This window comes from Procambarus clarkii, chromosome 53 (assembly GCF_040958095.1).
Source record: "Procambarus clarkii isolate CNS0578487 chromosome 53, FALCON_Pclarkii_2.0, whole genome shotgun sequence".
NCBI lineage: Eukaryota > Metazoa > Arthropoda > Malacostraca > Decapoda > Cambaridae > Procambarus > Procambarus clarkii.
The window spans coordinates 22,089,865-22,113,649 of record NC_091202.1 but is presented as its reverse complement, the minus strand read 5'-3'; the positions used below and the strand labels follow the sequence as shown (position 1 = coordinate 22,113,649).

Sequence of the window (23,785 nt, the reverse complement as noted above, 5' to 3'; positions counted from 1 at the left end):
TGAGTGTTTGAAAAACATTCCAGATTAACATCCTCCAAATTGTTCAGTATTTTATAAGTTTCAATGAGATCCACCCTGTTATGCCTGGTTTGTAGTTTTGTACTCATTCCTGGTGTTACACTTTTTCCAGAGCAGCTATGTCCTGAAGATGAAGATTAGTAGGTACATTATCGGTATGTTTTCCTTCTCTTATTTCATCTCTTAAATTATAGGTATGGTTTCCTTCTCTGTGGACAGTTAGCTTCACGGGGGCAACTAGGAGCTCTCCTCAGAAAACAAGCATTCAGTGTAATGAAACACCAATTTCTCGATGAGCGCAAGTGACTCACTAATCTGTTTCCACCCTTCCAGATCATTGGGTGACTGCCTGCATCTGTCCTAGAACTGAGGGCTGAGATGCTGGCTGAGCTTGCTCTAGTTCCAAGAAAATTTGATCGTTTGTTTACACAACAATAATAATAATATTTTATTTACAAGAAGATTACATTAGATTGAAATTTTTACATTCTTGCAAAGCTTTGCTTTGCTTTTGCATGCTTTTACATTCTTGCACATGATTACAAAGCTGCCACTCAGTTGGCTCGGTGTGGAGCAAGACTAGTAACTGTGTGATTCACCATAGATGTAAAATGCCTTGTATAGTGACTGTTGTGAGCCCCTTGTTGAATCACTTGCGATATAAAAAAACAGCATTAAATGTAATGAAACACCATTTTCTGGGTGAGACCCGGAGGCTTCCCGGCGCTATCCAGGCTGATATGTATATCATTAGACTCTAGCATCAGTCAGTGGTATGCAAGAAAAACGTAGGAGAGAGAGTACCCCAGAGAAGTCATCACTGCCATATGTTAGAATGGAAACAGACTCCCCTTCCAAACAGTAACACCTCTCCTCCTCCCCCCTCCTCACCATCTTCCATATGCCAACCAAGAGTCCTCGATAAAGGTAAGATAAACATATATACAGTATTGTAGTTAGAGAATTTTTTTCAGTATAGAATGTATTTTTAAGTTAACATTTTTGGGGGTGTGGAATGGACTAATTGAATTCCCATTATTTTTTATGGGAAAATTTGTTTTGACATACGATGTTTCGACTTAGGATCCGTCTCTGGGAATGGATTAAAATTATAAGTCGAGGCCCCACTGTATGTATGTATGTATGTATGTATGTATGTATGTATGTATGTATGTATGTATGTATGTATGTATGTATGTATGTATGTATATTAAAATTAAAATGCATTGTTGGGAGATTTCGTTAGGTGGGTTTTGCGTCTTTGATCTCTTTTGAAACCAGCCATGGTTTGTTTTGACTCGCTGACTTTCAGGTTGCCTTCCCTGGTGAGGAGGCAAAAATAAATGTCAATGCTCCCTGTGCCACTTTGAGTAGGCTGGGTTTTGGCACTGGTCCCTAGTAAGCCTATAGAACTCCAAGGCTGATGAGACCTAGTAGATAGTACCTTATCAGTATATAATAGCTTCAGGGAGCCTCCAGGGCTCACCTAGAAACTGCCGTTTTATTACATTCAAGCTAGTTTTTCCCACCATACAATCATAGCTGCATAATACAGCAATAGGGTAGAAAAAATACTGAATATGATTGATAAGTAGAACCAGGTAGCATATTTTTGTAAACAAGTGTGTGTGTGTCATAAGTAAAGCACCTTGGAGAAAATGTAATTACTGTACATATCCAAAATTTAACCTTACATTAAGTTCAACAGTTGCAAAACAACTCCTGGAAGATCTGACAAGGCAACCTTCACTTCCTTCATCACAAGTATCTGAAACTGAGAAAATATTTAAAAAATAGCATGACATGGAATGTTTGCACCATAATATCTAAAGAAAGAAAGTAAGCCTATCTCTTGTCACCTATTCCAGAATACACCATCACACAATACACTTAACCATTTTGAGATATGGGCAAAATACAACTCTGCATATTTCAATTTTGGTCATACAAATGTTGGGAACGATTTCTTTAATATTTCTCCATCCGTGTACTTAAAAGCAATTCTCAAGTTAATACTAATAATAATAATAATTAATTCACAAGAAGATAAAATGGGTTTGTGAGATTACATAAGATTGATATTTTTACATTCTTGCTAAGCCACTAACACACACATAGCGTTTCAGGCAGGTCCTTAATCTAACATATCAGGTAAGAGGAAAAGGAACATTGTAGCACAATTTTATATCAAAATAAAACGACAATATAAATTGACAGGTGATTACACTGGTGAAGATATATGTCTTAAGTACTGTACTAATATTGGGAAAGTGGGTAGTACAAGATACAGTGCATTTGAAGCACAAGGTAGGAAACTATGAGGATGAAATTAGATACCTTTTGGTTTTGCTTTTGAATAAGGTATAGGTAGAACAATTTTTTAATTCATCAGGGAGTGAGTTCCATATACAGTACAGTACTGGTTCTCTTTATTTGCATGGAGTGTATGCAAAGATTTGTTTTGTTTCTTGGGGATGTCAAAGAGATATTTATTTCTGGTGTGGTGCTCATGGGTTCTATTACAGTACACCAATCAAGGAAATGTTTCAGATCAAGATTAGTATTTAGGAACAAGGTTTTGACATGTAAATAGCAAATGAGAATGTGTGGAGTGAGTGTATGTTTAGCATGTTAAGGGACTTAAACAGAGGGGCTGTGTGTTGTCTCAAGACAGGTTTGTTATAGTTCTGATAGCAAATTTTTGCTGAGTGATGATAAGCTTGAGGTAATTTGTAGTGGTTGAACCCCATGCACAGATACCATTTATAAAATAGGGATAGATTAGTGCATAGCATAATGAAAGGAGAGCAGAGTGGGGAACATAATACTGTATCTGATTTTAGAGATTATGCCGACCATTTTTGAGATTTTTTTGGTTGTGTTGTATGTGGGTGCTGAAGTTCAGTCTATGTATAGGCCAAGGAACTTTCCTTCATTTTTATTGGTAATGTTAACATTGTCTATCTGAAGTTGAATTTGATTTGATGATTTACTACCAAATAAAATGTAGTAGGTCTTTTCTATGTTTAGTGTGAGTTTGTTGATTGACATCCATGAGTGGACATTTTTAAATTCATTATTTGACAATATTATTTAGTTTGTGTGGAGCTTCATGCTCTCCTCTGGCGCAGGGGGCTTCTGCTCCTTCAGTCCTGGTGGTTATTTTTGTTCGGTTGTAGCCGTCTCCTTCTTTTCTGGCAAAGAATGAGACTGCTGTTTTCCAGAGGGTCCTTGGGTTGTTGATGCTTGGTAACACCTCCCCTCCTCCCCTCCTCTTCACCGTCTTCCATACACCAACAAAAGTCATCAGTAAAGGACAGATGTAATAGGACCCATTATCACCACACCAGAAATAAATATCTCTTTGATATCCCCAGAGTTAAACTTAATCTGTGTAAACACTCTATGCAAATACAGGGACCCAGTTTATGGAGCTCACTCCCTATTGAATTGAAAAGCTGTCCAACTTTTACATCGTTCAAAATCAATACTAAAAAGTACCTAATTTCATCTTCATAGTTTTTCACTTTTTGCCTTAAAATTGCACTGTATCTATTGCTACCCAATCTCCCAACCTTTATGTTCCCAATTTGAACATCTTTACCATTGTGATCATTGCTGTCTTCTTATATGTGCTGGCAATCTGCTGTATGGTGTTTATTAATCTTGTTTATCTGTATCTATTGCTACCCAGTCTCCCAATCTTTATGTACCCAATCTGAACATCTTTACCATTGTGATCATTGCTGTCTTATATGTGCTGTCAATCTGCTGTATGGTGTCTATTAATCTTGTTTAAATTACTAATCAAGCTGTCAATGTAATCAATCAGAGCTTTAATATAACAATGTGCTTTAATATACCTACTTATCTCTCTCATCTCATTTTTCTCTTGCAATGTATCTTTATCATTTATCAATTCTGATAGAAATTACCTACTTAAAATTATCTGTTAGATTAAGGACCTGCCCGAAACGCTGCGCGTACTAGTGGCTTTACAAGAGTGTAAATACTGTACTATCCAATGTATTCTCACAAACCCAATGTACCTTCTTGTATATAAATAAATAAATAAATAAATAAATAAATAAATAAATAAATAAATAAATAAAGGTAAGTAAGATCTTATACATACTTTAGTACTAAAGATTTAGGTGAATTAGTTATAAAATTTATTTTGAAGTTAATTTTTTGAGGAGTCTGGAATGGATTAATTCACTTTCCATTATTTCTTACAGGGAAATTCGCTTCAGTTTACGAATTTTAACCGTCTCTGGGAACAGATTAAATTCGTAACCTGAGGTACCACTGTACTCTGTTCAGTTTTCTCACTTCAATTTTCTTGCAACGTCGTTCATTCTGGTATCAAATGGTTCGAAATCTAAAGGCGCGCATTTTACAACTAGTCCCATAATGATCTGAAAACAAATAGAGTTTAACAAATATTTTAATTTTGGAAGTCGCTAACATCCCCGGGGGGACGAAAGTGTTAACAGACACTAGGCTGTTAAGATGCAAGTACACTACTGTAATGTGGTACAGTAATCTATGGCTATAATGTACAGAATGACCCCACAATATGCACCACTTCCATGCCCCAATCCACGTACTGTACAGTAATACAAAAATCACCTCATGAATTTGAAAACTGTAACTGCATTATCCAACACCATGCAAAGCCTGGCAACCTTCATTTATTGACAAGTATGCCTGCTATCCTTACCCTTTTTGCTGGATGCATTTGACTGTTGTTTTTTGGCATCATCAATCAGCCAAGCTACTGCGAGCTGGTCACAGGTGATCCAGTTTGTATATTCTTTTTTCTTGATAATATTAGCTTCAATCTTGTTCATGAGCTCTGCTGCAGGGCTCTTGATCTGGCCCATCTTTCCTCGCACTGACTGCAAGTAAATAGCTGTATGATAAATACTCTTACAAGTATAGTAACTGTATTAATGGCATTTAAATTACAATTACAGAAGAAATTCCATATGTAACCTACCTATTAAAAGTCAATTTGTATTAAGACAGCAAGCTGTATTTAGTCACATCATACACAAAAGTTATGGGCAAAATGTAATTGGTTGTATTTAAACATTACTGTTCTACTTATCTATTTGATCTATATTTAACCCCTCGAGGATTATTTTCTGAAACTTAATTACCTTCCTAGGACTGAATTTTCCAAATATATTAATAAAATTATATAGGGTAATTTATAGAGTTTTAGAGGATAAAAAAACTAAGTATTGAATGTAATGAAATGCCTCTTTCTAGAGGAGCCCCAGTGGCTCCCTGAAGTCATCTTGCTGAGATGGCTTCCACTACTAGGTCGCATCAGGCACAGTTCTCTTTGGCATACCAAGGACCAGAGCCATAATCTTACCCCCTCATAGAAGCAGAGAGAGCAGATGACATTCTGTCATTCCACTGGTAAAATCACCCATAAAGTCAGTGAACCAATCCAGACCACTACTGGGTTCAAAGAGACCAATGCCACAAAACTGCCAAATGAACAATCCCAAATAAGGTAAACAAATGATTGAATCTCTTTGAAACTAATGGAAACTCATTAGCATGAGAACTTTAAGAACAAGAGGTCATAGATTTAAGCTAACTAAACAAAGCTACAGTAGGCCCTCTTCATTGACTTGAGAATGGCCTTTGATACTGTAAACCATAACTACCACTTACTTAAATGACACAACCTTTTTGGGATTGATCTGTACAGTGCTGGGTAATCCATCTAGGCAGTGCATACAGGGTGGGTCTAGAGGTTTTATTTGCTTTATAGATGAGTGGTATTTCTTGGCAATTGAGTTTTGATTTCTATAGTCTCCCTGTCGCTAAAGTATGTAGCATGAGCACTGGAAAAGTTACATGTTGAATTGGAGTTCTCAGAGTCGACAAGAACCTGGTTTTCGCAAATGTCCTGGGTGGAGTCTGGCCCTGGCTATGACAACAACCAAAGAGACCCTGCTCAGAAAACTACATTATGCATAATTTAAAGGAAAGCCTATCTGTGTTTATATCTATCACTTTCAATACTCAATTAACATTTATTCGTTACCCACACTTGTACTAAAGTGTGGGTAATGCCATTGCACTTGTACTTATTATATTTATAAGTATATAAATATAATACAGGTACTGTATTGCCAACTACTGCTTACATATGGTATTGAAATACCATTGATGCAAATCTCCCAAGGTGTGAGGTGGATAGGTTTGAGTGTTTCCTCCAGCACCACCCTTGCTGCCTCAGGGTCACACCGGAAGTTAAATTCTGCAGATGATGTGATGTTGCCTAAACCTGGTCAAAATAGAAAATAGTGTATAGTACTGTACTGAGTAATCTGAGGTACTATATTGCATTACTGTTATAACTATTCATTTGTTATATACTGTATGACATAATATAACAGTTTTTATCTAGCATATATTGGTCCTTACACTGCTCTGATCGCTTGAGAAATTGACCCATATACTGTACTTCAATGACCTGGAGATGATATATGGTACATTGTTGTATTCAAAAGTCGTGCTGTTTCTGTGAGTATTTTATTGGCTTCCTCAGGCCTCGAGAGGATGTCCTCCATATGTAACATAATTGACTGAGCCCATGCACCCACCCAGGGCATCATTGTTACTGTAGTAACCATGGCTGATGCACCCTCACCCAGGTCCAAAATGCTGCATGTGCAACAGAAAGCATCCTTCTTCCAGGCCAAAATTATTGCCAAGTCAAACAAGGTGGTGTTCATGACAGTAGTGATGAGGAGGAACCTACAGTATTTCAGGCTCTGATCATGAATTTCAGCCCTCAAGTGATGATTCTGAATTAGAAACAGTGACATTAATTACCTAAGTAATTACCAAAGTTTAGTTAAAGAATGAGAGCTTTGCTTGTTATGTTCTATCTTCCCAGTGCTCCTTGTCATATAATGCTTTGAAACTACTGATGGTTTTGGCATTTACCACATTCTCACTTGTTCCAACTATCTACCACTCTGCACGAGAACTTTCTAATGCCTTTTGGCAGCTTTGTTTCCCTCTAAAGAAAGGAAGTCTTCTTGAGTCCATAACATCTTGTTCTTAACGATCCAGGTTTCAAGAATTCTTCTTTGTCAATTTTGATGAGTCCTATTACTACTGTATTTTGCATGTAGTGATCATACCACCTCTTTTTTTTTAATTTATCTTCTATCTTTGGTATATTTAACACCTTTAGCCTCTCCTCTTGGCTCTTGTTTTTCAATTTTTTAAGCCATTTAGTTGCAAGTCTTTGCACCTTTCCCAGTTTATTGATGTGCTTCTTGAGATATGGGCACCATAACACTGCTGCATATTACAGTTTTGGTCTCACGAAGGCCGTGAATAATTTCTTTAATGTTTCACCATGCATGTATTTAAAAATTATTCTGAAGTTGGAAAGTATAGCATTGGTTCCATACACAATGTTCTTTATGTGGTCCTCAGGTGATGGTTTTCTATCCAGGAACACCCTAGATTTCTTTCTTTATCAGAATTCTTTAAGGTTCTCATTTTTACCATACCTGAGTACCTGGAATTTATCACTGTTAAACATCATATTATTTTCTGCTGTTCAGTCAAAAATTTTATTAATATCTGCTTGTAGTTTATAAATGTCTTCAACAGAAGTAATTTTTATGCTGATTTTTGTGTCATCTGCGAATGATGATATGAAGCTGTGACTTATATTTATCTCCACATCTGATATGAGAATAAGGAAAAACAGTGGTGCAAGGACTGTGCCCTATGGTATAAAGCTTTTCTCTGTGCTTTGACTCGATTTTATTTGATTAACTGTTACACTTTGCATTCTGTTTAACAAAATTGAATATCCATCGTCTTACTTTATCTGTTACGTATTCCTATTGACCTCATTTTGTGGGCTATCACTCTATGGTTCCATTTATCAAATGACTTTGCAAAGTTTGTGTATACCATGTCTGCATTCTGTTTTTCCTCTAATGCCTCAGTGATTTTGAGTTGTGGTCAAGTAGCTGCGAGAGGCATGATCTTCCTGCTCTAAATCCATGTTGGCTTGGGTTATGGAGGTTATTGGTCTCCATAAAACTGGAGATCTGACTCCTGATCACTCTCTCAAATACTTTTATTTTGTGTGGCATTTGTGCACCTCATTTGTAATTCTTAGCCAATGCTTTGCTCCCTCCCTTGTGTAGAGGAGCTATGTCTGCTGCTTTAAGTGCCTTTGGTATCTCCCCCGTGTTCAAGCTCTTCCTCCACACTATACTGAGTGGCTGTGCTACTAGCCCTTTACATTTCTTTATAAATATTGAATTCCATGAGCCTGGACCCAGGGCTGAGTGCATGGGCATGTTATCAATTTCTCTTTCAAAATCTGCCAAGCTCGTGTTGATATCAGTGATATTCTCAGGAGTTTGGATATCATGCATAAGGAAGTTGTCCAGATCTTCCACTTTCATGCTGTTTATTGGGGTGGTATACATGTTTCCGTATTGCTTTTTTAGGCGTTCACTAATTTCTTTATCATCCTCTGTGCATGAACCTTCACTTGTTAGAATAGGTCCAATACTGACAGTGGTTCTTGATTTTAATTTCGCATATGTGAAGAAATATTTTGGATTTTCCTTTATCTCTTGTATGGCTTTCTGTTCTAGTTGCATTTCTTTAATCTGATATGATTACTTCAGTCTCTTCTCCATTTCTTCAATCTCCCTGGTTAAATTATTCCTTCGTTGTAGGGATAGTCATATCTGCTTAACCTCTAAGCTGCTAAGGCCTATTTGACTTTTGTCACCCACAGGCGCATAAAAAAAGAAAAATAATTTTCTTATAAACTTGTTGATTTGTGTTCCCTGATCACGGGAAAAATAATAAAAAAATCGTAAGTGGCATATTTTGGCTGCAATGGGTTGGGGAAGTCTGGCAAAAAAGAGGCGCTTACTCAGCAAGCGTCCGAGGTGGTCAGCTCTGCCCCAGCTGTCAGGCGGGAGTTGCCACAAAGATATAATTACCTAATTATTTCAATGTCCCTGATTTTTCTTTGTTTTTTTGCTGTAATATTATTCAATAGTGTGTAGTATGATACTGTATATTTAAATAATAAAATGTGTGAATCATTGCTGAACTCAAAATTATGGTGTGCATATTATTGATTCAATTATTGTGTTCATAAAACAATAAACAAATACTTTGTTGGTTATTACACCATATACACAAGTTATATATAAGTATCTGCGTGTTTTGTTCACCATAACGAACCACTAAGTTGATATTGCGAATCAAAAAGCAACGAGGCGTGGCCAGTCAGCCTCTCGCTGCCACTCCCTCCCTCAATGACTTCTCACTTGCCCACATCCTACTCCCACCATACTGTTTTTGCTTTTATTCACTATATACAGACGTTATATATAAGTATCTACATGTTCTGTTCACCATAACTGATCATCTAAGCTGGTATAGTGCCCAAAGAGCATAGTGACCACTCTTACACAGCATGACAAGTCAGGAAGATGATGCCACCTCCCTCACCAAAATGGCTTCTCCCAACATTTCTTTTGCTGTTATTACACTATATGTAAACATTATATATAAGTATCTACATTTGTGTTCACCATAGCAAACCACTAATCTTGTATGGTGACGGAAGACAGCAACAGGTGGCCACACACAACTAATGCTCCCTCCCTCCCTCCCTCATTGGTTCAAGGCCAGATGCACTAACATTCCTCCTTCAAGTATACTGTTCGTGGTGTTATTACCCTATATACACACATTATATATAAATATCTACATGTTTTGTTCACCATAACTGTTCAACTAAGCTGGTATAGTGTCCATAGAGCGTAGTGGCCACCCTTACCCAGCATGACAAAGTCATGCAAATGTTGCCACCTCCCTCACCAAAATGGCTTCTCCCAACACTCCTTTTGCTGTTATTACACTATATATACACGTTATATATAAGTATCTACATTTGTGTTCACCATAACGAACCACTAAGTTGGTATGCTGAGTGGCAGTGGCAGTGGTAGCCAGTGGCAGCCCGCCACTGGCTGCCACTCCCTCCCGCTCTCACCTCACTCTCCAACATTCTCCTCCCACCATACTTTTTTTTGCTTTTATTCACTATATACAGATGTTTTATATAAGTACAGGTATCTGCATGTTTTGTTCCCTTAGCTAACCACTAAGCTGGTATAATGTGTCCAGACAGTAAAAGGTGGTCACACAGAGTTAGCTGACAATGCTACCTCCCTCCCCACCAAGATTACTCCTCCCACTACAGCGCTAATTATCACAAAAATCCTGTTATTATCAGAATCCTGGTCATTTTTATCGCAGTCAGATTAAAAATCCACTTCTTTTGTAGTGCTGTCTGCGTTCTCTTTCTACATCGGTCCTCTTTCTAGCTTTCCGCAAAGGAACATGTGTCAAACAGACTTGATATGCTTCGGAAGTCAGTTGTTCTATTCCTTGTGTGGGAATTTTAATTGTTGGTTATATTTCCTTTCACCTAATGCTTCTGTTCACCTAGCAGTAAATGGATACCAAAGAGTTAGGCAACAGTTATGGGGTTGCATCCTGGGGCAGTAGTTTGGCCTTGGGGGACAACAATCGAAGATTAAAATATATATGTGCACAAGCTTGCAGTCCCTGACAATGGGCATTAAATAATTAACCAGTGTAACAGCCATTATTACAGCATTTTATTCAAGCTTTTAACCTTGTGCTGATGAGAAAGTATGAAAGCAAATAAATGATTAAATATGCAAAAGAAAACATGAATAATTTTAGTCATGTATGTATAAATGTAAGCATCTTACCTGTAGTATTACCACCCATGATATAGATGCTTGCCAGGTGGGAGGTCAATGTGGGGTCAAGTCTGATGGCAAGGGCCAAGTTTGTGAGCGGTCCCAGGGCTGCCAAAACTATCTCATCTAAATTCAAAATGATTATTAGAATGTTATACAAATATTTGGTTTCTATCATTTTTATTTTGAATCACTGTACTGTATAATACTGTTATTTACATTAAAAACATTGCTTTACATATAAGGCTTCGATAGTACAATATACAAAAAAGCTGCTTTCCAAGAAGAACACTTGGTTGATGTGTAAGGCAAGATCCTGACTGGTCTCATTAGACAGGATCATGCACAGTTACAACAGGTCAACATTCTTCCCTGTACAGCAAGGCTAGTACCATGCTATCCCTCCATATATAAAGCTTCGTGCATGGATAACCTAACTACATTTCCTTCAGATAAAAATGGGACACTGTGATGGCAAAAATGGTTTATGTAATATTCTATATTCATGAAAAAGATGACAATATGAGTTTTATTGCATAAATATATTTAGCTTACAATTATTCTTCAGTGACAGAACCCATACTAAAATTTAGGTAGATGTAGAGGGGGGGACTGTATTTCACTATAATCGTACCATGAATAATTTGCTGATGAAGTAACCATACGCAGCAAATTTCGGTCTTTTCTGCATGGTATGTAGGAAATGTGGGTACCCTAATTGTAACCTATCCACCCCTGCCCACCGGATGGGGGTGGTGTGCAGGATAAATAATTGTGACAGTAGCTTTCCACATATGTTGGTTATTTAGCTCACCACATATGTAAGTTACTTAGTTCATCACATATGTAAGTTACTTAGCTCACCATAAATGTAAGTTATTTAGCTCAAGTTAAAGTCTCCCATTATAAGGGTTTGGATTTCTGATGTTGCATTGATCACATTATATAGGTCAGCAACTTCCTCTGCTGCTGCTGTATCAGTCCTGTATGTATTGTGATACAACTTCCTCTGCTGCTGCTGTATCAGTCCTGTATGTATTGTGATACAACTTCTTCTGCTGCTGCCGTATCAGTCCTGTATGGTGATACAACTTCCTCTGCTGCTGCCGTATCAGTCCTGTATGTATTGTGATACAACTTCTTCTGCTGCTGCCGTATCAGTCCTGTATGGTGATACAACTTCCTCTGCTGCTGCTGTATCAGTCCTGTATGGTGATACAACTTCCTCTGCTGCTGCTGTATCAGTCCTGTATGGTGATACAACTTCCTCTGCTGCTGCTGTATCAGTCCTGTATGTATTGTGATACAACTTCCTCTGCTGCTGCCGTATCAGTCCTGTATGTATTGTGATACAACTTCCTCTGCTGCTGCTGTATCAGTCCTGTATGTATCGTGATACAACTTCTTCTGCTGCTGCCGTATCAGTCCTGTATGTATTGTGATAAAACTTCTGCTGCTGCTGCTGCCGTATCAGTCCTGTATGTATTGTGATACATACAGGGATACATGCTCTTACTGTCAGTTTGATACCATCTTAATAAGCTAGTATGTTGCACCATACAGACTGAAGATTCCATGGCATTCAGGGTCCCAGTAGTACAGTCGGGTTCATTCTCAACTCTGTCGAGAATTCCAGGTTCAAATCCCAGGTGGAACATAAATAGTTGGGTGCACTTCCTATTACCTAATGCACCTGTTCACCTAGCAGTAAGTAGAAAAGTACTCAAAATCCACAGAAATCACAATAACGTGATGCATCAAATGAAGTGTGTCTCGGAGAGGCTATGGAATCCAGTAAGTTCAGTAGAACTTCGGTTTCAACTCTTTTTAACCATGTCGTAGCTCAGTCGATTAAGGCAGCATCTGGGATGCTCCCAGACGCAGGTTTGAATCCTCGTCATGGCCCTTGTGGATTTGTTCAAGGTACTCAAAGAGTTAGTCAGCTTGTTGAGGGGTTGCATCCTGGGTGGGGTCAGTAATTCAAACTTGTGGGGAAGGGAGGGGGGGAGCCTCAATATAAGTCTAAAGTGTATAAATACACTCTGGCTGCCTGTCCCCAGACACAATGCATTATTATTATTATTATTATTATTATTATTAATTCCTCATGGGTGGTTGTATTCAGGTCCTCCTTCACATATACCATTACCCCACCTGCTCTTGTTGTTCTGTCCTTTCTGAATGGTAGGTAGTATCCTGGGAGATGGAATTCCCTTCTATTATATCCTCTTGTTCTCATGTTTCACTGGTAATTACCTAAGTGTAGTTACAGGATGAGAGCTATACTCGTGGTGTACTCACCTAGTTGTACTCACCTAGTTGTGCTTGCGGGGCTTGAGCTCTGGCTCTTTGGTCCCGCCTCTCAACCGTCAATCAAGTTAACAATCCTTGTAAATATTTATTGTATGTATGTACCTTACCTAAATAAAATTGTATTGTATTGTATTGTATTGTATTGTATTGTATAATCAACAGGTGTACAGGTTCCTGAGCCTATTGGGCTCTATCATATCTACACTTGAAACTGTGTATGGAGTCAGCCTCCACCACATTGCTTCCTAATGCATTCCATTTGTCAACCACTCTGACACTAAAAAAGTTCTTTCTAATATCTCTGTGGCTCATTTGGGCACTCAGTTTCCACCTGTGTCCCCTAGTGCGTGTGCCCCTTGTGTTAAATAGCCTATCTTTATCAACCCTGTCGATTCCCTTGAGAATCTTGAATGTGGTGATCATGTCCCCCCTAACTCTTCTGTCTTCCAACGAAGTGAGGTTCAATTCCCGTAGTCTCTCCTCGTAGCTCATACCTCTCAGCTCGGGTACTAGTCTGGTGGCAAACCTTTGAACCTTTTCCAGTTTAGTCTTATGCTTGACTAGATATGGACTCCATGCTGGAGCCGTATACTCCAGGATTGGTCTGACATATGTGGTATATAATGTTCTGAAAGATTCCTTACACAACTTTCTAAAGGCTGTTCTTATGTTAGCCAACCTGGCATATGCTGCTGATGTTATCCTCTTGATATGAGCTTCAGGGGACAGGTCTGGCGTGATATCAACCCCCAGGTTTTTCTCTCTCTCTGACTCTTGAAGTACTGTATTTCATCTCCCAAGTGATACCTTGTATCTGGTCTCCTGCTTCCTACTCCTATCTTCATTACATTACATTTGCTTGGGTTAAACTCTAACATCCATTTGTTCGACCATTCCTGCAGCTTGTCCAGGTCTTCTTGAAGCCTCAAGCTGTCCTCCTCTGCCTTAATCCTTCTCATAATTTTGGCGTCGTCAGCAAACATTGAGAGGAATGAGTCTATACCCTCTGGGAGATCATTTACGTATATCAGAAACAGGATAGGTCCAAGCACAGAGCCCTGTGGGACTCCACTGGTGACTTCCCGCCATTCTGAGGTCTCACCCCTCACTATAACTCTCTGCTTCCTATTGCTTAGGTACTCCCTTATCCACTGGAGCGCCCTACCAGTTACTCCTGCCTGTTTCTCCAGCTTATGCATCAACCTTTTATGGGGTACTGTGTCAAAGGCTTTCCGACAGTCCAAAAAAATGCAGTCCGCCCATCCTTCTCTTTCTTGCTTAATCTTTGTCACCTGATCATAGAATTCTATCAAGCCTGTAAGGCAAGATTTACCCTCCCTGAACCCATGTTGATGGGTTGTCACAAAGTCTCTTCTCTCCAGATGTGTTACTAGGTTTTTTCTCACAATCTTCTCCATCACCTTGCATGGTATACAAGTTAAGGACACTGGCCTGTAGTTCAGTGCCTCTTGTCTGTCACCCTTTTTAAATATTGGTACTACATTAGCAGACTTCCATACTTCTGGTAGGTCTCCTGTTTATGATGTCCCGTCTTCCCAGTACTCTTTGTCATATAACACTTTGAAATTACTGATGGCTTTGGCCTCCACCACCTCCTCACCTAACTTGTTCCAACCGACTACCACTCTGTTTGCGAAAGTGAATTTTCTTATATTTCTTCGGTAGCTTTGTTTAGTTAGTTTAAATCTATGACCTGTTCGTGAAGTTCCAGGTCTTAGGAATACTTCTCTATCAATTTTATCGATTCCCGTTACTATTTTGTACATAGTAATCATATCGCTTTTTTTTTCTTCTATCTTCTAGTTTTGGCATATTTAATGCCTCTAACCTCTCCTTGTAGCTCTTGTCCTTCAGTTTTGGGAACCATTTAGTTGCATGTCTTTGCACTTTTTCCAGTTTGTTGATGTGCCTTTTAAGATATGGGCACCATACAACCACTGCATATTCCAGCCTTGGTCTAACAAAAGTCGTAAACAATTTCTTTAGTACTTCGCTATCCATGTATTCAAAAGAAATTCTTAAGTTCGGAAGTGTAGCATAGGCTCCTCGCAAGATGTTCTTTATGTGGTCCTCAGGTGACAGAATTCTCTCTAGAATCACCCCTAGATCTCTTTCTTTATCAGAATTCTTTAAAGATTTCTCACATAATTTATAGGTTTTGTGGGGTCTATGCTCTCCTATTCCACATTCCATAACATGCATTCATTCACATTAAATTCCATTTGCCAAGCTGCTGCTCCATACACTTTTGTCCAGGTCTTCTTGAAGGGTATGACAGTCATCTAAGTTTCTTATATTCCCTATTATCGTAGCATCAACAGCAAACATATTCATATAATTCTGTATTCCATTTAGTAGATCATTTATGTAGACAATGAACATTACCGGTGCAAGAACTGAACCCTGTAGTACTGCACTCGTGACATTTCTCCAGTTCGATACATTGCCTCTGATTACTGCCCTCATTTTTCTGTCAGTTAGAAAATATTTCATCCATGTTAGAAGCCTACCTGTCACTCCTCCAATATGTTCGTTTCCAGAACAACATCTAATGGTGCCAATGATGTCGGGATTCTCAGCCTCATCGTGTGCACTGTGCATCAGATTTATTTATTTATGTTTCTGGCATTTGTGAAGAAACAAATTAATCTTCTGACATTGTTTCTGGGTGCTGAGAGATTGCTCTGATATTCTGCACATTTCTATTCCGTACATTGTCACTCTGGTTCTGAGACTGTTTGTTGTCTAAGATATATAGGTTAGTTCTACATGGCAGGATGGAGGACTATGTCCTCTCCTCCATCTGTTATCATGATCACCTGCTCTCTCCTGATCTTTAGCTTCGAATCTTTGTATTGGTCTGTATTTCTTAACTCCTTCAGTTTGCCTCTTGGTACCCTGTCGTTTGTTTTACTGTTCCACTGTGCGGTCTGGAGAGATGTAAACTTGGTTATACCCCTCAAGATCTTTTAGTTTGTGTGTACTATCAAGTATTCTCTTACTCTGTTCCAAATTTTCACTGGTTATACATATCAGATTTGCTTTAGGCCTACTTAACCTCCCAACATTGGATTTATTTAGATCCTCCTCCTTGCCTATCAGCTTCTCTATCATTGCCTCAATGATTTATAAAGTCCATAAATTTTTTTATCGATAATATGAAAGAATCTCAGAAAAATAGCTTCAGGGACCCACTGGGAGTCCTCTAGAAATGGGCATTTCATTACGTTCAATGCTGTTTTTTTTTTTTAATGCATCTCCAACTTGTGCAACTTTCAGTGGTTCTTTAAGCTGCATGTGAAAACAGTACATACTTTCAACATTACCAATGGTTACATGCCCTCCTATCTCCTATACACTAAAGAATTCTATGAAGATTTAATAAAGTCACTTGTGTCTGTAGACCATATTTACTCACTTGGATATTTCTTGACTAATTCAATGAGTGCCCATACAGCATGCTGAGGCTTCAGTAGGGAGGAGGCTGGTGGCATTGCTGGCAGCTCAACATCCCCGAAACCATTGTAGCCATGGAAGGGCTCTGTTGGATGCTCCCATGGATGAACTAAAGATGCTGTTGCTCCACTGTACACTGGTATCTATTAAATCAATACAATTTGAATAAACCCAGAAGAAAAGGGGAACTGTGTTATGAAAGATGGTTATAATACAGTACTTCTGTTTTGGCCCCATATTTTCAGTGGGTTAAAACTAGATTAAAAATATGCATTTTATTTTAACATTTAAAAAGAAAATTACCTGCTCTTTCAAATGGTATAATTAAACAAAAATAATTGTAAAAAAAAAGCACTGAATGTAATGAAATTCATCTTTCTGGTAAAGCCCTGATGACTCCTTGACACTATCTCGCTGAGATGGCTCCCACTACTGGGCCACATCAGTCACAGGAGTCCTGTCAGACCTACAGAGGACAAGAGTCTCCGTGGTGTAGTGGTTAAGACACCCGCCCGGCGTTTTGCGAGCGCTTTGTCCTGGGTTCATATCCTGGCCGGGGAGGATTTACTGGGCGTCAATCCTTAACAGTAGCCTCTGTTTACCCAACACTTAAATAGGTACCTAGTTGTTAAACAATTTGGCAGGGTTGTATTCCAAGGAACATAGTGGCTGTACAAGAATGTAAGAACTCTTGTAATATACTGAGAGTGTGTGTGTGTAATTACCAAAGTGTAATTACCTAAGTGTAGTTACAGGATGAGAGCTACGCTAGTGGTGTCCCATCTTCCCAGCACTCTTTGTCATATAACGCTTTGAAACTACTGACGGTCTTGGCCTCCACCACCTTCTCACCTAACTTGTTTCGACCATCTACCACTCTGTTTGCGAAAGTGAATTTTCTTATATTTCTTCGGCATCTGTGTTTAGCTAGTTTAAATCTATGACCTCTTGTTCTTAAAGTTCCAGGTCTCAGGAAATCTTCCCTATCGATTTTATCAATTCCTGTTACTATTTTGTATGTAGTGATCATATCACCTCTTTTTCTTCTGTCTTCTAGTTTTGGCATATTTAATGCCTCTAACCTCTCCTCGTAGCTCTTGCCCTTCAGTTCTGGGAGCCACTTAGTAGCATGTCTTTGCACCTTTTCCAGTTTGTTGATGTGCTTCTTAAGATATGGGCACCACACAACCGCTGCATATTCTAGCTTTGGCCTAACAAAAGCCGTGAACAATTTCTTTAGTATATCGCCATCCATGTATTTAAAAGCAATGTCAGGGAGGGAGGGAGTCAGGGAAGCACCGGGAGTCTACCAGAAAGGCGTTTCATTATACAGTACAGTATGTAATTAATGCTTGTTTACAGGTAGGAGCCCCATGGTGGCTCCTTGAAACTAACTACAGAGAAACAGAAAATTTTAGAAAAATTACCATGGGCCAGGAAACACAACCCACACAATTCCAACTGGGACCAGGTACATTAACCAAATACTGTATTGGGCTGTGAAGACTCCGTTAAACCTCCAAAACTCGAGCCTGAAAATCAGCCCAAAGCATGTAAAAAATCTCTGCCAGAGCAGCGTACTTAAGAACATAATGGGTTCGAAGGTAAACTGCAGGCTGACTGCATTTGATGACACGGCATGCAGTCTGAGAAGTATGAGCCCTGGAACAGAGGAACAAGGAAACAGGGTCAATGAACAAGGCAGCCACAAATGCCAAAATAGTGGCATGCAGGTAGTGGCGAAGCGCTGTCACCGGACACAAAAATTATGCACCCCCAGCTAGACCAACCAAGCATCAATCACCAAAGGAACCTTCCAGAAACTAGCTGACTCCTTTGCCAAAGAAGGCTTCAGATGAACAAACTGCACTCCAGAACTGAAAGAACAGAATCCATACCTCCAGAGAAAACCATGACGCTCCCTATCCCTACAGCCGAAGGTGAGAGCCAGCAAAAACACAGCCTTGAGAAAAGTATCCCTGGCCAAAGTGACAAGAGACAACTGTGAACAGAGGAGAAGATAGAAATACCAAGACCCTGTCAAGAGACTGAGATGGCTCAGGAGGAGTAGGAGCTGGCCAGAGGTGAAAAAATGCACAAGACAACTTGTGGCATGGTGTCAAAACTATATCAATGCCACTTGCATGCAAAAGTGACTCTGCCAACACCAAGTGATAAGAGACAACAGTACTGGGCATTAATACTGGTCATGGTGTTCATAGTGGAAGGCAGACATTCACTGGCACACTAGCCACAGTCTCGTGCTTCCTCTGTGCATCATGAAATGTGACCCCAAGTTCATTTAGAAAATAAACTTGTAGAAAATTATTCATATTCATAATTTAGTGACAGGAATCTGATAATAATAGCATTGTTGTAGCTACATTTAGAGATGTGCTTAGTATATTGGAGGCATTCTTGTGTATCTGCTGGCGTTGTCTGTTGATAGCTTGTGTCGCTATACTGTACTTAGATTTCATTCGACATCCACTAGAACTGCTTAGCATATTATTATGGTGGATAAAAATAGATATATATCATGTATGTGTGTATATAGTGTAATAACAGCAAAAACTTTGTTTTATTGTTCAAAAAAGTAATATTGTTCACTTGTTAGTGACACAAATATGTCTGTGGGGTACCTATGTTCTTCAAGTTTTGTGATACAAATAACATTATTACAGCACAATGCATCATTTCACTTAAAAAAATGGTAAAACATTAAAAATACAATGAAAATACAATGCAGAACTAGGCTGAATGCAGGATAACAGGTTACAAGGTTGTTACACCCACCACAACTGCTTAGTGGTTCACAATGTTGCATGAAAATGTAAATGGTTATATGTGATGTGTACATAATGAGTATAATATTGTGTGCATATTAGTGACACAAATATCTTTGACATTCCGATGTGCTACACCTTTCATTATATAAATTTATCAAATGACACGTTACTGAATAAAGTTACTGGAAAAAAAAGAGAAAAACAAATCAGACATCGAAATAAATATCTAAAATTATCTTTGTGGTAACAACTGCCACATGGTGGAGCTGGGCAGACTGCCACAACGTGAATGCTGAATTAAACGCTCGTGAATTGCATGACTTTTAGGCTTCACCATGGCCAAAGTAAGTCACATACAATTTTGATTTAATTTTTCCCATGATCAGGTAATGCATTTATAACAATATTAGAAGGAAACAAAATTTGGAGGGGAATTTTTTTCCTGCACACTGGGAGGAGAGATGGCAGTATAAACAGTGTTGCAGTGCTAGGGTTAAGCCTGAAAAAAGCTCTGATATAGTTTAACCTTTAAACAGTATTGTAGTGCTAGGGAACCTGAAAAAAGCTCTGAAATAGTTTAACCCTAAAACTTTATGAATTGTGGTAATGTCTGGTGATCATTTGATAAAATATTTATTTGCAAACTGTTGTTATAGTGTTACTATTATAATGATATTGTAGAAAAGAGGAGAGAGGGAAAAGAGGGGGGAGGGAGGGACGAAAGGAGAGGGGGAGAAAGAAAAAATGGGAGAGAGAGAGAAGAAAAGAGAGGACGAGAGAGAGAGAGGGGGGGGGGATAATAATAATAATAAAAATTTATTTGCAAGAAGATATAATAGGTTGGTGAGATTACATAAGCTTGGTATTTTTACATTCTTGCAAAGCCACTAACACGCATAGCATTTTGGGAAGGTCCTTAATCTAACATATCAGGTAAGATGAAAGGGTACATTGTAGCAAGGTTTTATATCAACAAATAACTACAACATAAGTTGACACAGGTGATTACTTGGGTAAGGATATATATCTTAAGTACTAATATTGGGGAAGTGGGTAGCACAAGATACAGTGTGAGTTTGAAGCACAAGGTTGGAAACTATGAGGATGACATTACATACTTTTATATTTTACTTTTGAACAAGGCATAGGTTGGGTAATTTTTTAATTCATCAGGGAGAAAGTTCCAAAGATTGGGCCCTTTTAATTGCATGGAGTGTTTGTACAGATTAAGTCTGACTCTGGGGATATCAGAGAAATATTTATTTCTGGTGTGGTGCTCACGGGTTATATTACACCTATCAAGGAAAAGTTTCAGATCAAGATTAGCATTTAGGAATACTGTAAAGTTTTGTACATGTAGATAGCACATGAGAATGTGTGGAGTGAGTAAATGTCTAGCATGTTAAGGAACTTAAACAGAGGGGCTGTGTGTTGTCTGAAGACAGAGTTTGTTATAGTTCTAATAGCAGATTTTTGCTGAGTGATGATAGGCTTGAGGTAATTTGCAGTGATTGAACCCAATGCACAGATACCGTAGGTAAGATAGGGATAGATCAGTGCGTAGTATAATGAGAGGAGAACAGAGTGGGGGGAACATAATATCTGATTTTAAAAAGTATACAAACAATTTTGTAGACTTTTTGGCTATGTTGTATGTGGGTGCTGAAGTTCAATCTCTTGTCTATGTATAGGGCCAAGGAACTCCTCCTTATTTTTATTGGTAATATTAACATTGTCTATCTGAAGCTGAGACTTATTTGATTATTTATGTCCAAATAAAATGTAGGTCATTTTTATGTTAGTGTAAATTTGTTAGTTGACATCCACGAGTGGATTTTTTTTAACCCTAAAACCGCGCATATTTAGAGCCCGGAAGCAGAAAATATTCAAATTATGTAAAAAAAATCTTAAAATGTTAAACAAATCTCCAAATTATTGGCTTCAGCATCGTGAAACTTTCATCAAAATATTTTCAGAAATTGATTTTAGACATATTTTTTAAAAAGAAGAACGTTTTGTTGATAAGGAGAACAGCTTCTATTAACTGGAACTAAGGGATTATGCAGTAATAAAGAGATGCAAGCACCTGTCCGACGCTCAAAGAAGAATACAGTAATAGTAAGAAGTGTCCACAAAGTGGATATACAACTGGTGCCTTTATAGCATTGCTGAGTAATACATAATAACACCAATAATAATAAGTAAGTATGCTATTATGCTCTATTTTGCTATATATCATATAAATACATTGCCCAGTGTTATGTTACTTTCATCAATGTCAAAAAAAAAAAAAAATTCAGAGATTTTTTTTTTTGAAGATTTTAGTTTTTTCTGCTTTGTTTATTATCTAATTTTGTTGTAACCTTTACATCCTGAAGAGAGCATATCTTTCCCTAACTATGTGAAGATAGAATGAAATTGGTCAACAAATAAATCAGTCACAACTCGCAGAACTTGGGACTTAGAATTTTTTTTGGCAGATTTTTTCACAGATTTCAAACTGTATTTTCTTTGTCTCTTTAGATTGTTTTGATGATTAGGGACCAGATTAGAGATTTTTCACTTATATAAAGTATACCCTAAATATATCCCCTAAATCATTATAATTATTATAATTATCCCTATATTTTGTTTTTTTGGGGTTATTTTTTCTTGACTTCATTTCAACACATATTGACCTACAACTTTCACATATTTGAGTACGAATGCCAAACAATGTTTATTAAAACATACAAATAAATTAATAAATTAGAACTACCTTATACATTGTCGATAACTTCAACTTCAATTACTGTATCTCTGAAACTAGAGTTTCAACTTTGAGTGGCTTCTAAATTTCCAGTTTCTGACCGGTTCTCATCATTTTGACATACTGTGTGCTCAGCTATGTGTTTTACAATCTCTTCATAATGGATTTTTCATAAACCCTATACGTTTGGAGTTATAATTTATTTTTGTCTAAATTTGCTGCATATTTCAAATGCCATATTCATGATTTGTTTTACAGTAAACTATACTGAAAACTTATATCCTAATTGGATGAAACTGAAAATCATATGCTGTTCTGAGAGCATAATAACACCAAATAAACAATTGGTGATAGTTTATATTTTTTAATCTGATTTAAAAATCTGAAGTTTTCAATATTCAATTTTAAAATTATTTTTTATTTTCTTGTTTTCAAGTTACGTTGTGATCATTTAGACAAAGTTGGAGCATTTGCCTAGTAGATTATGACAAAAAAATTGGAAAGTGTTTGTGCAAGTTTGTAAAACTTTAGTTATGTCATATCCTATACAGTATGTATGTTTTGCATGGTTTAAGGGGTAATTCACTGTTGACAATATTATTTAGTGTGTAGGGGATTGTGGTCAGAATAGATAAAGGGTGTGTAGGGGTGTCATGCCCAGAATTCGAACTGAAAATTCTTGATTGTAAGTTGAGAATGAACCCGACTGTACTCTACTACCGGGACCCTATTTGAAGGATAGCTGACATCATTTATTTAAAAGTATGAACTAAGATATACGACCCTGGCTACTTGAGGCAAGTGAATGAAGTGGCTGGCTGGTGGGAACCCAAGGTGACCTGGGCTGCCTTCTGGTAGCAATCAGGGTCCTTATTCCGTGGCAACAATTGTTGTCCTTGTTTTCCTGTGGATTACTAATATACTTTAAACAGTTGGTTGTTTTGAGGCACTTATACTTTCTGATGTGTTTTTTCTCAGTTTCAGATTATCTCTGATCCTGAAACTTCCTTCAGCTTGTAGAGAGAGCCCGATTCCTGAACCCGATTCCTGGTAGACTAAAGTGGGTCTCGGAGGCCTGAGGAGATTTCCTAAAGTTTGGCAACCACAGTGCTATAGATCAAGGAGCTATTGAATGGGCCCTCCCAGAAAAGAAGATTAGTTACAGTATTACTATTTGTTTGAAATGTATTAATTACCTTGGAAAATATTGTAACTGGAACAGGGTGAACTATATGAATATTTTTCTCCTTTCTGGACATGAAATTGACCCTTCCATACTCTGATGCACATAATTTTTTCTGTTCAGGTTTCTCTGGTCATCATTATCTACAAAACTAGTGAGTGTTAAATGCAGTACTGTACATGTTTTATCTAGGCCTGTAATATATTGTGTTGTATATGTATGTCCTCAGAACATTGTATGTGTATTATGTGCCATTTTCATTAGAAAAAGGTTGATGTTTTATATCTAAAATGTAGCCCAATTTTTCTAATACTACTGTGTACTGTATGTTTAAGATTAATTTGTACTGGCTGCCTGAACTGTAATACAGTACAGGCAATAGTTTATCTCACTTAACCTTATGATATGTCGTAAAGAATTTATATACAGT

General features: G+C 37.9%; 1 protein-coding gene across 1 annotated transcript in view; it reads right to left on the bottom strand.

Moving 5' to 3' along the window:
* The window catches only part of LOC123767084 (nucleoside hydrolase), a 28,960-nt gene that overhangs the window by 2,069 nt on the left and 3,106 nt on the right, over nucleotides 1–23,785 (bottom strand). Inside the window, exons 3-7 of the mRNA XM_045756569.2 lie at nucleotides 16,597–16,777; nucleotides 10,854–10,970; nucleotides 6,192–6,331; nucleotides 4,742–4,919; nucleotides 1,713–1,792 (exon numbers count right to left, since the gene is read on the bottom strand). Of these exons, the coding sequence (XP_045612525.1) occupies nucleotides 1,713–1,792; nucleotides 4,742–4,919; nucleotides 6,192–6,331; nucleotides 10,854–10,970; nucleotides 16,597–16,777 (696 nt within the window). The remainder of the gene's footprint in view (nucleotides 1–1,712; nucleotides 1,793–4,741; nucleotides 4,920–6,191; nucleotides 6,332–10,853; nucleotides 10,971–16,596; nucleotides 16,778–23,785) is intronic.